General features: G+C 45.1%; 1 protein-coding gene across 3 annotated transcripts in view; it reads left to right on the top strand.

Annotated features, from left to right (window-relative positions):
* fam222ba (family with sequence similarity 222 member Ba) overlaps positions 1-18187 on the top strand; it is a 29211-nt gene extending 11024 nt beyond the window's left edge. For all 3 annotated transcript variants that reach the window (XM_063485539.1, XM_063485537.1, XM_063485538.1), the window contains exons 2-3: positions 7068-7195; positions 13227-18187. In XM_063485539.1, the coding sequence (XP_063341609.1) occupies positions 7114-7195; positions 13227-14950 (1806 nt within the window). In that variant the 5' untranslated portion in view covers positions 7068-7113 and the 3' untranslated portion in view covers positions 14951-18187. The remainder of the gene's footprint in view (positions 1-7067; positions 7196-13226) is intronic.
* Positions 18188-18251: the final 64 nt, after the last annotated feature.

Genomic DNA, 18251 nt, shown 5'->3' with positions numbered 1-18251 from the left:
ACACAGTTGTAATGGAGGGCATTAAAGCAGAATTGTTGAATTGAGTTTTCCCGCAGAGTTGGATCAGGCATACGTCTAATTAAAGTTCTTTCTTTATGTGTTTGTACTGGTGTCTATACAGCTCATATGGGAGAGAGGCCAGTTAGTATAATGGCACAGTGGATAAATCTCTCACAGCAGGCCTGTGTAACACTGGAAGCTGTTTTTGTGTGTTAAGCCCTTTTAGGATGATTTGTGAGAGTCAGCGCTTACACAGTTCTGCTAAGCAGAGCTGCTCTGACCCTGCACCCCCACTAAATCAGTTCAGCCCTTGCAAACAGGCCAGAGCTGGTTAATACTGGGTCAATAATATGGGTCTGAGTGGGACAAACACACAGAGACTTAACTTTTTTTTCCCTCTCTTAAACACAGCATACATGTCAATAATAAGGCAGTGGATATACAGAGGAGGTCATTATTCCTACAGGGGAAATCACTAGTGCATATGTACGTGTGCGTATGTCTTTTTCTTTACATGTTGTGTGTGTGTATGTGAGAGAGAGAGAGAGCAGGAGAGAGTGAGAGCTGGGTGAACAGCTGCATTGATTTGGTTTTGTTTGCTGTGTACTCAGAGCAGAAATGTAAGCCGTGGGAACACCTGGAGAGTGGGGAAAATGGGAGAAGAGGTGGTGGTGGTGTCAGCTCTGCCCCTGGCTCTGTACCAAGCATACATGGATGCACAAACGCGCGCGCGCGCGCGCGCGCACACACACACACACACACACACACACACACCTCACATGTGTGAGGGCAGCCTGGGATCCCAATCAGCAGCACTTAACAAAGCTTTCCTCTTTCTGCCTTTAATCGCAGGCTCAATTTGTCACTGGGGTGTCCAATTTCTGATAAGCGCTTTGACTGAGAGAGGAGAGGTGGGGAAGAACACAAAATGGATGCACCTGCTAACAAATGAAATCAAATCACTCCATCTTCATTTCCCCCCTTTTCCACCAGCTGGAACAATGCTGCCTTGCTTTAGCTCTCGGCACATTGAGTTATTTCCCACTAACTGGAGTTATTTCCCCCCACTAACCAGCTAGAGGGCCTGGCTGACTTGCAGTCAAATAGGTAGCATCGCCTGATCCTTTAATGTCAAATTCTTCCACACTGACCATCCTCCTCCTGCTGGCTGAATATTGTTTAGTGGGTCCCTCCTTTTTTTGGTTTATAGCTGTAAGATGGGAAAAGTTAAGGATGAGACGTTCCATTCTCAGATTTCTGACCATCAGAGTACTTCGTGTAGCTTTACTTGTGAGGCTAAGTATGGAAGTCAATCCTTTGAGGTATGTTGAGGCCAAATGGCCCAATTTCCTTGCCGAAGTGCATTTTCATTTGTGCGTGTTTGGACAAGTTCATTGTCGGGCTAGTTATTTTTGTGCATCAATATAATTGTTTTGTACACTGAGTCTAATTGCAGTATATTGCATTACTTTATCCTGCTTCTAAGACAACTGTGCAATTTGTTACAGAGCCACATACAAAGCAAGCAGCTTGAAAAAAAACAGCTGCCTCAGGTCTGGTGATTTCTATCACTTGCTGCACATACCACAGCAAGCACACACTCACAATACACAATACTGCATTCTACTCTAGTTAGTGTTGGTGTCTAACCATAATATTCCAGTCCGGTACCAAAGCCCACAGTGTAACATCTGACACAGCAGCATGTGACTCAGCACATTGTTGTCTGGTGTGATGTGAGGATATGTGAAGATAACACAGATGTGGTGGCACCAGTGAGGAGATGAAAAGAGCAGCGATGATAATGGTGTGTTTGTGTGAGCGCTGTATCTGGTTGTGTGATCTGATGGTTACCAGAAGGCTGGATTAGCATTGGAGTTCTTGCAGCTATGATTCTTAAACTTTTCTTCTTCTTTATTTAGGACTATTGTCGAGATGCTACAGCCTCACTGTGGTAGCACTCGTACTTCCTTTTTGCATTTGCTTCCAAGCGATCAAGTCAAATGGTAATTGCAGCACCGAGCAAAGACGTGCCCAGTATTTGAACCTTATCACGAGTGACTTTTGAACAGCCTCTCAGTAATTTAAATACGTGCCAATCAGAACTCCTCTGAGCTGAATAAAAACAGTTAGGAAATCAATTCCAATCTCCAGTGTTGCTTTATGAAATCTTTGCTTTCCTCTTCTTTTACTGTATGTCAGATCTTTTTTTTCCCCTCCCTCAAGTGTTTTAAGAGTCATGTCTGAGAATAGGCTGGCTCTTTCCTCACTGAGGCATGCCCAGCTTCTGGCTGTGCTCTCGATGGATTTGCTGCAGATAAATAAATAACTAGGCTGGCACCCCTCACTTTGGTTCCCCTCTGTTTTGGCAGGCCATCCACACTGCATTTTCTATCAGGTGTAAACATGTCTGTCAAACGGCGCAGTCAGGGGCCCCGGCATTTTGGCATTCATGACGCCATGCATGCACCGCTGCCAGCGCTTTCTGTCTGCCCGTCTGACCTTGGCCAGCCTTGACGTGGCTGAGCACACTTAGCTCTACCTTCCACTTTTGTAGAGCTCTTGGGGAAGCCAAGCAGGCTTAAGTGGCTGTTAGTGAAACTGACCCCAAGTTGAAGAACGGACTTTGGCTGGCTGTCCTCGCAGCAGTTATGTGATGGATGGGTAATGACCATGACATAGCTGTGGCATACATATCCTAGCTAGACCAGGACACTTGCAGGCGGATACGTTTTCATTCTCTCATCTCGCTACCATGTCGCTGTCATCATCTCCACTGTGACGAGCCGTGGTCATCATCCAAGAGGCTATGAACTACTGATGCAAAGACAAGACAGGACAAATGGGGTCAGCCTGATAAGAGAAGAGGCCTCTTACTGTCAGGGTGTTTCCTTTTCTCAGTTTCATGGTGCACAACTTCTCTAAGAGTCTGTGTTCCCATCCTGAAACCAACCCTCCGTATCTGACACCTATGCAAAGATTTAGCCAATCCAACTGTGGACTGTGCAGTATTCTAGGAGCATGCTGCCTCTCTCCGCTCCACATCCGCCGTCTCACCTCGGGGAACTGTCACTCTTTCATCAGTTAGTTACTGAGCATTCATACCGTCTCCCAGTTGTTTCACAGACCCTTCCCTCCCTCTAAAGAAGAGCATCTTCAAGTAGCTGTCTTCCTCTCTCCCACAGTATTGCAGCAGTTTCCTTACTTGACAGATTTATCCCTGACACACTGTCTTGCAACTTGGAAACCACTACTTTACAGACTCTCAATTTGTGTGCAAGTTGAGTTTGGGTTGGTTGTCTTCTCTTCTGCTTCTTCTTCTTTCTTTCTTTCTTTTTTTTTTTTTTTTTTTTTTAACCCTCTGCTCGCGATCAGAGCTATCTCCCACTCTCTCGCCCTTTCTCTTTTGGCGCGAGATAACACTCGGGGTTGATGAGGGGATCTCTGCTAACTGAAAAGCAAACGGCCCATCCCGAACGCCTCGGGATGTGCTGGAGTCATCAGGATCCATTGTGTGAAACTGTGAAACCAGCCTGTCATAGCCTAACACGCCCGTGTCCCTCAGCTAGCAACAGCAATCCTTCCTGCCTCTGTTGTTTGTGCAGCCTGATGGGCTAATGAAGGCCATACCAAAGTGTTATTTCTTCCCACCGTGCTCAAGAGCCAAGGCTTTTTCCCCTTTCTTTTGACAGAATACTCTGGTTTGGTATTCAAGGGTAAAAAGCTGTTCTCATCTTCCTGCTCTCTTTTTTTCTTCTTTCTTTACCTCCTATTCAGACTGGGCTTGCAAAGAAAAGTAATTTCACTCTTTCTGTCCCTGAGAGAATCAACACAGTGAAGTTGCATTGAATTCCTGCTGCAACATTTTTTTTTCTTGGCTCTATTTCAGACCCATAACCTGGGGGTAAACATGCAATTAAAATAACAGCAGCCTGCTTTCTCCTCCACTCTCCTCTTCTTCAGCTGTTAGCGCAAGCCATGTACAACATGGTGACTAGGCTCTCCTAATTGCTTTTGCTCATAATTGGTATAGAAAAACTGCTAATATAATACCAGCATCCAAACATGCTTTCTCACCTTATCCCCCCCCTCCTTTATTGTATTTCTGCACAAATATTGTAGATGTCTGCTTCTAATTAGCTTATTTTCTGTGCCCCCCCCCCCCCCCCCCCCTCCCCGTGCATCACTGCTGCTGGATATTTTTATATGCTATGCAATTAGCCTGATGCTATTTCCAAATTTCTAACAAATGCAGATTATAGTTGATGGAGAGGATATTGATCAAAACAATCAGCACATAAATGCAGTCAGCTGGCCTCATTTCCTAAATGGCTTCCATCTATCCTCTTCCTCCTTCACTTCTCTGTAATTTTTTTTTTTCAAACTTTCAGATGGCTTTCTATTTCTCCTTCCCCAGTGAGGAATGAAAAGAAAATATAGGTCAGCTTTTATGGGAGCAATTTGACACATGACACAAGCCATGCGCATCACTTGCTCAAGTCCTGCTTTGTCTTCTTGCCTTTATTTGTCTATAATGAAAGCCGCACAGTTATTCACACGCTTTATTACAGTTCTATAAGTAGCTGGTGGAGACTTGCCGAGTCACGGGGGCCCCCCCTAATACTTTGAGAACCCCGTAGTGTCTGTCTGCACGGGGCTGATAGTGTGAGACGCCTGGCTAAACTCCACCAAGCCAATCCCTGCTCCACAGGCCTTCCCAGCTGGCTTGGCTGGGCCTCCTTATATGCAACTGTGTTTCCACTTATAACAGGAGGGGCTTGTCTCTGTACCACAAGGACTATTAAGTGATTAGGGTAGATATTTACCTGAATGAATGGGCAGCTTGAGGGTCAAGCTCCCTGTTTAGAGTAGGCTAAACCCCCTGGTAGTTACAGGGCAATTTGGACAGCCAGCAGGCGACCCAGTCATGTGTCCAATTACATCCTGCAGAGAGGCACCTCCAACTATCGCGAGCTTGGTCCTGTCTGAATCTGACGCTCTGTCAGGTGTAGTCGTGCCGCTTCTGATACAAATAGTCTGAGTGTTGGGAGGGAAAAAAAAAAGAAAGCCTCCATGGGGGTGTGCGCCTTTGTAGAAAGTGCCACTGTTTGGCGTGTGATGTATATTTGAAGTCACTGTGGCAGTGGTGCTGAAAGGCAAGTCAGTAAACGTCAGGCTTCTGTCTGTCGGGTTTCATGTCCGCCTGCTCTGCGCTACAAAGCAGAGCGTCAGCTTGGGCATTACCATAGGCTGACCTTTGCTGCTGCACTCCCCACTGCACACTTTTCTGACATTCAGGGGCGCTGTGGGGAAGGCAGGAAGGGGGTGGCCTGTTGGGTGGTTGGGGTTTTTTTGCCTGTAGTGTGCTGTGTGTGTTCTTACAACAAATTAACGGACAGTTATGTGCTCGGTTTTGTTTTGTTTTCCCCAACATCATTTCACTCTCCTGCCACCGTTCTGCTTTTGAAACCCTCCTAACAAAGACACTGCTGTATTTGATATTTAGCTTTCCTCCACGCCAAACCTGCCTGTTGTCAAAGAGATTGCTGTTATCTTTCTGTGAAATCTTGGCATCCTGATAAATGAGAGAGGGCTGGAAATCTTGCCTGCTGACATCAAGGCACCATGTACCTAAAATCCTTCCAAGGCCAGAGGGAAAAGAATAACATATCAGCCCAATTAAAGTTAATGCATGGTGACACGCTGAATTGAGGGCAGGGATTGCAGCCATATGGCAGTCCAGGCTGTAAATCAGAAGGCACAGGAAAGGGGAGGAGGATGAGAGGAGTGGGAGCAGAGGCCAAGCAACAGAAAAGGTGACGCAGTGTCAGTGTGGCAGAATACCCCCGAAATCCTCAGATCCATCTCAGAACTGCCCCCTCCCCATGCAGCACCCTAAGGTGCAATGCCCTCAGGTGTCTGTGTAGAACTGGCAGCTTCATTAAGGCTTGTGTTTTTTGGTTTTGTTTTGTTTGGGGTTTTTTTTTTTTTTTTTTTTGGGGGGGGGGGGGGTCTCCGCTTCTTGCTGGGAGGATTTAAATGAGCTGTCATCCTGACCTTTTTGAGCTCCTGCTTTTTAAAGCAAGTTCAGCCCCCGCCACCCCTCTACTACCACCCTAAACCCGCTACCCTTCTTTCTTCCTTTTCACCTTTCTTTCTCGCTTTGTCACTCTTTCCTCCACTTGTCTCTTCTCCCCGCAGGGGGGAAGACACTTTTAAGCCATCACCCTGCGGCAGACAGGCATGGCAAGGTTGTTATGTGGGTAATTGCCTCTCTCATAGACGCTTGTTTGTCTGTGCGCACTTGCCACCCTCCTCTGATGCCACACGGCAAACGGGGAGGGCACGGACTCTGTAGACTTAATTTGCTCCCTGACTGTTCTTCAGTGCTGATTAAGCAAGCATCTGTGGTGTTTTTGAATACAGCAGTAAGCCAAGTGGAGCATGGCTAACGTTTTCTCCCTCACTGTTACATCAAGTTATTGCACAAAGTGGCAGACATTTATGGGAGCCGTAGCCATGTTTATTCATTTCTTTCCGCCCCGTCCCTAGCTGACTCCATTGTTTAATGTCCCCGAAATAAGGGCCTCTTTGAGGTCTGGAGGACTGCACTATCGATCAGAGACTCACTAACTTGTCAGAGCCAGGCCTCTTGAGTGTGTTCTTTTTGGGTATACGGGAGTCATTAATTTCCTCTGCCACGGTCTGATAGTGGCAGAGAAGTAAAGTGCGGGTAGCGGGGTCCAACTAGGTGACTAACATGCAAGTCAAGGAGGAGGAGGGACTGAGTCGATTTAAAGCTGCCAGTCCCTCAGGCCCAGCCTGCTCGTTTTACTTCAGCTGTTTGATGTTTAATTGAAGTTGTTATTGGCATCAAATGTCACCTTACCTGATGCTCCAGGTGTGAATCAGTTTCTAATTGAAAGGTAACTATGTCTCCCCCAGCCCCGTGCCTCAGGGGACTTGCTACTGAGTTCTATTAGCCCGCACCCAGCCTCTGCATCGACACGCACCATGTGCTGCCTTGGAGTTATGTCTGACCTCTCCCTCTCTTTTTCTCTCCACAGTGTGAGGAGAAGTGTGTGTCCCATGTTGCATTAGTGTCTGTGTGAAATGCTGGCCTGTCTGCCAGGGCCAGGTGACCTCCCCCTCCAGCTTCTCCCCCACACGCAGATGAACACTGGACTTCAGAAATGTAAGTACTGCTCTCGGGACACACATGCACACTGTTAACTACCACCACAACCACCACCACCACCATCATCCCACACAACAAACCAAGCTGTTACAATCCTGCTGGCCGCCCCACATTAGATCCCCATGCCAACCCTGGCCTGGATCTCTTCTGCAGCTCTGTGTTAAAACCAGAAAGAGTGAGAGTGAGAGAGAATATTTTAGTGCTCCAGGACCATAGATCTGTCTTCAAGGGAAATTAAGATGAACCGCACCATTAATTTGCTGATGAAAGGCAAACCGGCTCCCTCCCTCTCTCATCGCCCCTGAGGATCTGTCTGTCACAAGAGTGTGGTCCTGTGTGCTCACTGCAACATTGCTAACACATTCATGTGTTTGAACATGAGCATCTCAGCTACTTTTCACTATCAGGAAGAGTCAGTTACTGTCAGACTTGCAGACAGATTGCGGCTGAGTGGTTTTGCCCCGATGATCTTGTAATGTGGGTGACTTTAAGAAGCAATCTGCTGGCCCGGTTTAACAGCAGAGTAGTCAGTGCCGGCCCGCTGAATTCAATGTGTTTGAATTTTACAACTGCTGAAAAACTTGGACACTTTTGGGTGTCGGCAGCACAAATGGAGAGTCGAAGTCAGCAAATGCCAGCGAGAGCGCAGACTTCAGAGGCTCTGACAAGTGATGATGAAGGAGAAAAATACACAAAGAAACAGTAGATTACTGTTGTTCTTTGTTTTTAAGAGTGTAAATATATTCACATTTTGTTATGAATTGCACAGTTTGTCCATTTGATGCCAGGTCACAGTCATACTTGCCTTTTGTCTCATCTTCAGTTAGGTTTTTATACTCAGCAGATCAGTCACGTCTAAGACATTATGCTCAATACTTTTGGTCAGCTTTATTTACACAAAACGTCTTGGTCTCCTTTTCCTCCTGTCTCCTCCCTGAGCTCAGCTCCAGGCGTGACCCATTTCTACTGCCCTTTTTTTTTCTTTTCTTTTTTTTTTCTTTTTTGTAAAATGCTCCAGCTCATCAAGACTGTAATTTCAGAATCACAGTAATCAGCCAACCCCCAGGAGATCAGCAAGCGCGAGGGAGTCTGCTAAGTGCCAGCGTCTGTTGCCTCACTCAGGCAGGCTTGTGACATGGTACAGCCATCAGCCAGACTCTTTCCCTGCTCTTCCTTTATGTGACACACTAAGACAACTGGAGCTCAATTTGTTTTTTCTGCTCAGGACTGTAATCCATTTAGGTGATGGAGTGTGCTTCCCACAGCCACGGCCATTCCTAGAAGTGTAATTTCAGTCCTCTTTTTTTTTTTTTTCTTTGTTATCATTTTCTCATAATGCTTTTCATCTGTTCGTCAAACAGGCGCGGTATTGCATCAAAAGCCACCGACCCGAATGTCATGTGAACTGTATCATTTTTATCAAAGTGCCATGAAAAAAGTGAATTTGAAAAGAAATAGGCTCTCTCTAGTTTGCCTCTTTTACCACCCATAATCTATCACCTGTAGCTCACGTCCTGCATGTTAGCAGTCTTAGCAGTTGTCAGGCCTGAACCCTCGAGTAATGCTCCACCGTCTCCCTGCTGGCTGTCCACAGAGCTCACTGTCTCTCCAGAGCTTCTATCGCTTACCCAGCACAGAAGATAATTTGACAGCTTGACTCCGTGAGAGATGTGCTCGACTGCTTTTAGGTGAAATTCATAGACTGGTTGTCACTTGAAATCTTTATTCAGTGCACTGACAAGTCCTTGCAAAAAAAGAAAAAGGGGAAAAAAAAGCTCAGATGGGAGGTTTACATAATTAGCTCCTATTTGTTTTGCTATTCTTGAGCTCGAGCCTTTCAGCTACTCGGTGCTCCCTAATGCCGAGTCTTGTGTAACACAATCTCGTCTTTGACACTTTCCCACCACTCGATAATCACCAAGAGCTCCAAAACGCCAGGCTGGCTGTGCCCTGCCTCTCCTCCTGCGGGGGAATCTGCGCACTGGAGAGTCATTTAAAGTTACGAGCTTGCAGGCTGCTGTCAGAGGCAAGGCCAGGGCAGCTGCTCTATTTATCATCAGGGAGTGTCTGCTAACAGATGACGGCTATGAAATGTAAAGGCTGTTGGAGGAGCAGATCAGGTACGCTAAGAGACAGCAGGTCACGAAGAAAACTGCTCATCCTCCAGGCAGGATGACTCAAGTACCAGGAAGTGGCCCTTGGTCCTCACATCTCACAGGCAGAACAAACTGTGAGTACAGCTGGGCCACTTGGCTGATTCTCACATCTTAGTCCCCACTGAGATCAAAAGCAACCTTCTCTTCCTCCTCTCCTCATAATAGTTTTCATTTTCTTTGAAGGTTATGCTCTCTTCATAACTCGGCAAAAATGTAGGGAGGTCTCTTCACGTGAGAAACCAAACTCATATGTCTAATTTGATGCCGAAGCTTCAGACCTAATTTCCTGCTCTTGTGTGAAAAATGCAATTTACAGCAGCATGAGCCCCTGCTCCCTGCTGCTTAAACCTTGTTCAATAAAAACAGTAGTTTGAATAAAAGAAACCCTAATTAGTGCCTGCTGACTGTGCACTTGTGTTCCAACTAGCTCGCTTGCAGTGGGATAATTAGCGCGCGGCCAGACTGCCCTCTTTCCCCTGCTCCCTCCCTGGAAACGTGCTTAGCTGGAGATCTGAGAGACGATGTGCTTGCAGCCACCAGCAGCCGCCTACAAACTTCACTCATATTCCTCATTAACCCTCCCTTGATGCTTTAAGCCCTTCAACTAATCCAGGTTCCAGGTTAAGGTTGAAATGCTAATAAGCTACACTTGCTTACTAGAACCCATAATCAACAGCTGCCAGGAGCCTTAAGCAGATGTAAACAGCGAGAGGTCGATTTTATCCACTGTTAGTGGGGAAGCTGCTCTAAACAGTAATTTACCGATTTCATTACACATTTTACACCGGTGCCGTTAAACCCTTTATCCTGATTTGCCTTTTTTTTTTCTCCCCCCTCCCCAAAATGTCAGCCTAAGCTGTGTTAACAATGTATAATCCCTTTTCCAATTTAATGGATTGGTCACTTTCCATTGGCAGTGCTTTCTTTGCTACTTGCCTGAATCTTACAACTTAAGTATAAAACTCATTACACAAATGCCAGTGGCAAAGAAATAACACTGTAGGCAGTTACATGTCTGTGGGTTAGTATTTTTTTTGTTTGTTTTAATTTTTTTTCTTGCTGTAGATTTCAATCTAATAGCAAGAGTTCTCTTCCCCTGCATAAAAAATATGAAAAAAATACGCTTTTTTTTTTTGTCAATTTAAGGTTTTTATTAACATTGCATGTATTTTACCTTCGTTCTGTTTGGATCTCTCATGTGTCTAGAAGCCTGCACAGAAAACATGAAGTGATTTTGCATTTAAATGTGCTTTAGTTATTAAAAAGTGGGGTTATTATTTTTATTTCCATCTCCTTATTTTTATTCTTGGACTCCTATTAGCTCCAGTAATTTTGTATGACCTCAGTGCCGTTCATCTTCTATCTGAAACAACAACAAAACAAGCTTTCTTATGAATGGCTGCATCTCTTTCAAAGAGGTCGCCAACAACAGGTGGGTGTGGCTGCTTCATACTTCCGAGTGTGATTGGGATATCATCGACTGACATCACACAGAGCCAAGAGCAGAAAAAAACTCAACTGGAGCATGCAGAGCAGTTTGAAGCCTGATTTTTGGCTCACGGGGATTACCTTCATGTGTGCTGACATTCGTGTTTTTGAAACTTTGGCCAACATATATGACAGAATGTAAGGAAAAGCATAACATTCTGTCATGCTGTGCACAATCTTAGTACCAAATAGAAGAATTCATCCCCGTAAAATGATAAAAGATGTTTTATTCATCACAACAGATGATGTACTCGCTTCCCACCCACTTACAATCCTTTCTACAGCTACACTGACATGAGGTTTTGACAGCAGCTGCAGACCACGGAGGCTGTGCCAAGATCTTCCAAACTGAACACCGAGAGCAAACAACTTGCATTTATTAATGCATACTCCTTTATACTCTTTGCACTCTGTAGTAAAGGTAACCTACTAATTACTGGAAAAACTGAGTGAGGTTTTATTTATGTTATGATCAAACTTCCTTTGTTTTTTGTTTTTTTTAGTGTGGGTTTTTTTGTTTTTTTGTAGGCTCATTAATCATTTCCTGTATTTGACAGGTGAAACCTCTCCTCATCATGTCTGTGTGCTCCTGTGTAAGTGTTCATTTATCTGTGTTTGCTTACCCTGGCATTTATTCAGTGACAGACATTAGGCTTCAGTGATGGTGGGTGTCAAGCTCCAGCTCTTTGGCCCAGACCCCTGCATTAATGAGGCTGCCATCAGCAGGCTGAATGCTTAGTTACAGCCGCCCCCTGTGTGCCGCCCTATGCCGGCCCCGCACATCACTGCCCATTGTTTCCTATTCACAAATAAAGCTCGAATTAATTAGCCAGTTGGCACAACTCTTGGTGCCGCCGTGTCAGCACCCTCCATTCAGCTCCGCACCTCATCCCACATGTCCAGTCCTCCCGCTGTGAGACCATGGCTGCCTGAAACCACAGACCTCTGCCAGAATTTCAGACTTTTAAAATTACTGCTCACTCAACAACAGAGGAGTAGCCAGTGTGCTATAAAGACGTGTTTTACTTGAGCTGAAAATCCCCCCCTCCTCAAACAGGATGAAAGAGGGAATTAAATGGAGCTCAGAGACCAGTCAGAGCAGCGATTCTCTCCACACATCGGCTCCGCTCATGTCCATCAGTCAGAGAGGTGTGGTGGAAGTAGGTCAGGCTGGCAGGGCTGAGGTGATTGGGGTAGCATGGTGGAGGACAGCAGGGACAGAAGCCTTTTTTTTTTTTTTTTTTTTTTTTTGTGGAAGTGAGATCAGTGTGTTAGAAAGATGCGAGCAGTCACATCCACTGAGGCTGAAAATGGACACAAGCGGCTGCTGCGCAAGCCAGTACCTGCACGATCCTGTCACAAATTTTTTAAAAGGAGCTTTATGCATACACAAACACACAATCGTGCTCACATTGTCACTTTGGCATTGTTAAATTTAGCCACAGTGCTTAGCAGGTGTAACAAATGTCTGCGAGCTGAGGCCTGGGAGGTGTTCCCACAGATCAGAGACGCTGCTTCTGTGTCTGATTACTTGTCTGCTGTCATGGAGCTGTGCTCTCTGCGTCTATCTCGCTCTCTCTTTTTTCCTTCTCCCCTTGGCAGCCACAGGGGACCATCACAGCCTTTTTTTTTTCTGTTTATCTTGTGATATTTTTTTTAGTAGCAAGCGGCACAGCCCACCCTCAGATGCATTCTTATTCTTTGCCCAGATAATGCGTCAATTAAGGCCACTAAAAGCTCCTGACCTCAAAGTCCCCAACGATACCACCAAATTGGATTTTAGATGGGAATGTGTCGGCACCAATAATTCTGCAGAGACTCAGATCGGAAATCTTTTTCTTTGAGACGGGGGATTTAGGAGAAAAACAGGCAAGTATGGAATATGAGAGTGCGTTCCAAATCAAGTTCACTCAGCTACTCTGATTTCAACTGATGTGTTCTTTTGTGCCATATACATTTCTACCTGAATTAAAGCTGGGGTAGGAAACATGTTTTTGGCATCAGTGGTTTTAAAAAAAAAATCTATAATAACCTTTCAGCATATGGTGATTTAAGTGGTCTGAGTTGAAACTAGACTCCTGCACCTACTCTGAGATCTGTTTTCATGCTCTAGATAATATAGGCCATGAGGAGAGACTGGTAGAAGGTAAGTGGTATAAAGGATAAGAAGTAAGATGAATGAAGGACTTTGACATGGGAGAGCACAGCATGAAGACAAAAGTTATCATTAAGCATATCTCAAGCTTCCTCTTCTCAAGTTGTAGGGGTTTTTTTCCATTCTAGATTTTGGCCTGCTGCCTAATGTCTCTCTAATTTTTTTCCTACCCTCTGTCTCCTTTTGCTTTCTACTTCTTGCCTCCGATCTGTCCTGTTCTTCACCTCAGGGGACACCACACAAAGGATGAGATCCGCTCCGTTTCCAACCCCTGCAGAATTGGATGCATATGCTAAGAAGGTTGCCAACAACCCCCTCACCATTAAGATCTTCCCCAACAGTGTCAAGGTCCCCCAGAGGAACCACGTGCGCCGTACTGTCAACGGGCTGGATACGTCAGGCCAGCGCTACAGCCCTTATCCTTCCTCTCAGGCCAGTGCCAAGACAGGCCTCCTCGCCATCGTCAAGGTGCCCACTGTCAAAGGCATCCTAAAAGATTTTGACGGCAGTCGGGCTCGCTTGCACCCTGACGTCATCATGAACCCCCTTACGGGACCCTATCAGGTGGCTTCAACCAGCACTTTAAACCACCAGGTGCAGAACCTTCCCCGCCCCCAGCAGAGCTTACCCCTTCCACCGCAGGACCCCCCTCAGACTGTGCATATACCCCTTCCCCAGCAGCAGGTGCACACCCAGAGTCTCAGACAGCCTCCCCCAATGGCCCAGCACCCTCAGGGCCCAGCCAGACTCCAGACTCAGTCTCAGCACCCAGCTCTCGGGCAACCACAGGGGCCACCTACTGTCATGCTCCAGCAGCAGCACCTTCAGCAGCAGCAGCCTCCACCTGGCCTGCAGGGAAGCAGAAAGCTTCCCGATGGCGATGCACCACCTAATGTTACTGTCTCTACCTCAACCATTCCACTCTCTATGGCTGCTGGTCTGCACCAGGGCCGCCAGGCTGACCTGAACACCATCGTACATCAGATCAACCAATTCTGCCAAGCTCGGGCCCAGGGTGCAGGAACCACCTCCATGTGTGAGGGCCAGATTGCCAACCCCAGCCCCATTAGTCGCAACCTGCTTATCAGCGCTTGTTCTAGGGTTTCCATGCACAGTAACCCTGCCACCCCTGGCTTCCCCCCACCCAACTGCATCATTGGCTCTCAAGAGAAAGCCACAGCCCCAGTGGGAGCTCACCCTCCACCCAGTGTGGCTGCTATGAACCACTTGCCTTCCAACCACACTGATCTCAAGCAGCAGCACCAGCTGCAGCAGCACCAACTGCACCCACATCAGAATCAGCAGCAGCAGCAACTACAACACACCACGCAGCAGCAGCAGCAGAAGATGCGCTCTTGGAATCAGCATCAGTTGGCTCATGTGCCCCACATTCAGAATGGGGGGAGCCACCTCTGCAAGCAGCCTTCCAGGGACGCCACCTTCCATTTTAAGGGCATGGGCTACCCTGCAGAGGTGTGCGTGGGTCAGCCTTACTCACTAAAACCTCCCGTAGAGAGGCCCACCCCCTCCCCACCTGTTAACAACAACGGCATGCCCGGCCCCATGGCCCACTACACTAACAGTCACTACTTCCAGTCGCACATTTGGAATAGCAGCATCCTACCCACACCCAACAGTGACAGCTCCGGGTCTCAGGACATAGCTATGCCATTCCACGGTGCAGGCCCAGGAGGGTGCACCACGCTAGACTGTGGGCCCCCTGGGGCTCCCCATTACCGGCTAGGATCAAGCTCCTCCTCCTCCTCCTCCTCCTCCGCCCAGACTAATCTGATGCAAACAGCAGATTACTTGGGTGGGGACTTCCAGACGCCCTATTTCCGCGATCAGAATCTAGGGTTGATGGGCAAGATGCACAGGCCCCCTCTGAGCAGGGTAGGTCCAGAGGTTGGGGATGGCAGAACCGCTCTCATCCAGCACCCAGGGTACAGATAAGCTATGGCCTTGTCTCCACAACTGTTATCAGCACCCTTTGTTTAGTCTTAAGAAAGGAAACACATGAATAAAACTCAACTCATAACTTAAGCAAATGACTGCTAATGTTAAAGAGGGTAAATTAATATATTTAATGAAGATCAGTAGTTTTTTTTTGTTTGTTTAATCTTGCAAGTGATCAATTGCTAATTCTAGATTTGTTAACGAGGGCTTCTACCTGGCACTTCATACTGTTTACCTTCTTTTTTTCCTTGATGATACTTGTCAATTTGCGTGCCTGGATCTCAAGTGATCCTGTGTCATTTCTACTTCAGACCTGCCACTAAAGTTTCCTTATGCATGCAAGAAAGAAAAACAGATCCCTCTCTGAAAAAACATCTACTGATAGATATTTTTTTTTCTTCCTGTAACAGGACCATGTCAGGAAATTTTTTGGCTCAGACTAGTTTCATTAAACTCGTTTTCATTTTGATCATTAAACGCAGTCACTTCAGGACAAAAGAGAGAGCGATGACCGTGTTTCGATGCAAAGCCATCAGTTAGTGAAGTATAACAGAGTTCAGCTGGGACCTGTTCCAGAAAGCAGGTTTAGTTAGTTTGAGTTGATGAAGTTCAGTTTTTTTTGGTTTTTTTGCTGCAGCTGGGTCAGTCAGCTTAGGTAATATTTAAAAAAAAAAAAAAAAAAAAGCAGTCATCAGTGGAGCTCCGATACCAGCATTCACTATGGCAACGGGTAAATAAAGAGCAAATCTTCCACTTTAAATGGAAATATGAATGTTTGTCAATCTGTCACATTTTTCTTTTTTTCTTTCTTTTTTTTTTTAAGTCACATTTTATTCAGCATTGCAATAATTTATTCAGCTTGAATTTTACTTATTTTTTTAATGGAAGTTGGAATCCTACCTTTTATTGGCTAAAGTATCTGAATAAAACATGGTTGCAACCTGAAGGCTGAAATACAGGCGACAGCAGCGGAATATTGGAATATGGATCAAACAGATATGATGGCATTTAATCACTGTAACGTCAAAGTGTGTTGTAATGATTTGCGTGATTTGCAGTAAAAAACTGACTGTATCTTTTAAGACAGCTTTGTTGCATTTGCTCAGTAGCATATATTGACCTCAGCATGTGTGCATATTTCACCTGCTATGGGAACACTTTTGGACTGTCTGCAGTCTGTACTCAAAGACTCACTCTGAACTACATGTAGCTTGGTTTAAGAAGCTGGTTTCAGCAGGTACGCAATCATCCTCCCTCAGTCATCTTCACCATGTTATGCCGCTGTGATAAAATAGGATATATCATGAGATATGATAATAATACTTCAAGTATGTACCTTATAAATGATAGTATGACCAACAAACATGACAAGCTTCATGCAGAGGATTTTTTTTTTTTTAAACAGGGATTATGCCAATATGCAGTTTAGTGTCGAGAAAGTGGTTAAGAACCTGACAGCTGCCCATCCTGTCTACAGAGTTATAAAGGAAGACCATGTAGCATGCAGCAGATTTTATTCAGATTTAATCTTCCATGTCCACGGATTGCTGTATGTCCAGATCGATAGTCTTGAAAGGAAGAAAGTCCTCGGACAACAAAGTCAATATTCAACCAGAAAGTAACCTAACTCTCAACTCTGCATTCACTGCTGGATAATAGGAGGTTAAAAAGAACCTGCAGGTTAGAGTCACAGAGTCGGTTATGCCAACTGACTGACCCAGAGTTCCTCATGTCAAAGTCTGGCTAAATCTGCTTGCTGGAATAGGCCTCAGGCAAAGCTTGCAGTATGCACACATGCACAAAGGGTTTCTCCTTCTTTTAAAATGTCATTATTTGTATAATAGGATTCTTCAAGATCGATACCTCTCCGTCACTTAAGGAAGTGTGTAATCAGGTTGTTTGTACATATTTAAGTTCCAAGAGGAAGCAAACAAGTTGGAAAAACTTTGATGCTTGGTCCTGCTTCACATGCTGCAATGAATTCAGGTGTTTAAAAAAAATAATAAAAAAAGACATAACAGACTGCGTTAGCGCCACGTTTGGCAGCAAGATTGTGAAATGTTTATGACAAGGAAGGTTGTGATTAAATTTACTCCTACCTTTTTAAAAGCGGCCAAAGTCAGGTTAACAAGGACACACTGTTAGGAAGCGGTGCCATTTTTAATGTTCGTGTCCTTTTCAGATCGTCTTTGTATCCATGACAAATGTGTTTACTTGAATGTTTGAGATGATTTGTTTTGCAGGTATTGAAAGGCACAGACAGAAGTCTCTGAAGTAGAAGAAATCCGTGTCAATGCCCCATAGGAACTCACTACACGCCTAGCTAGATTTGTGATCCCAACAATGGGCACCTCAGCGAACTAAGTTACGTGTTGTTGCTACTGATACTGAAATGAAAAGACCAAATTGATCACTTGCAAGATCACTCGGAGGTAAACGAAGCCCGACTTTTAAGTGAAACAGCAAATGCATTGTTTATTTTATTGTACACTGGCTTACCTACTAGACTACTGTAACTTTAAAGTTTAATGATTGTGTGTGAATGCTGCCTGTGGATGTGGGAACAGTTAAGGGTGAGTGTGTGTGTGTGTGTGTGTGCAGTAGACAGTGTGTGTGTGTGTGTGTGAGATATAACGCAATGGCACCCATGTTTTGTTCTCCTAACCCCCTTACGACCCTTAAAAAGCCTTAAGTGTTTGGTCCTTGGACTTTCCTTTGAAAATGAGCATGGTTTAATGAAAACCCCAAATAAGAAGGAAGAGGCAATGGTAAGGATCCACAGAAACAGCAATTTTGTTTTGCTTTTCTTTTTTTTTTTTTATTTCTTTTGACTTTTTACTTTAATGAAGTTTTGTTGAATAGGCAGAGCAATTCCTTAGATATTCTTTATTATGTAAAGTGAGGGAAATGAGTAATATTTTGTAATTATATATTTTTAGCAATGTGTAGTTTCTGAGCTGTAACATTTTTTTTTCTTCTCCCTCCCCTCCCCACAAAGTTTCAAAGCTTCAGTTTGCAGTTGTGACTATTTATAATACTTGATTTGCTTGTTATTTAAAAATTTATTTTCTTTCTTTATTTCTTGTACTGTTGCTGTGAAATGGAAGAAGGTCCACGAGCCTTTCTTTTGTGTCATTCTGTACGACAGATAAGAGGCAAGAGCGTGAGAGTTGTGCTACTCTTTTTGTAATATTGTAATAATAAAATAAAGTTCTAATTTATGCTTTGAACTCAGTTCGCTTGAACATTAATTTGTCTAAATTAACAGCAGGCAGCCTAGCCTAGCTGTTGTCATCCT

Source organism: Pelmatolapia mariae, linkage group LG10_11, assembly GCF_036321145.2.
Source record: "Pelmatolapia mariae isolate MD_Pm_ZW linkage group LG10_11, Pm_UMD_F_2, whole genome shotgun sequence".
NCBI classification, from domain to species: domain Eukaryota; kingdom Metazoa; phylum Chordata; class Actinopteri; order Cichliformes; family Cichlidae; genus Pelmatolapia; species Pelmatolapia mariae.
This window is presented reverse-complemented; position numbering and strand designations above follow the sequence as displayed.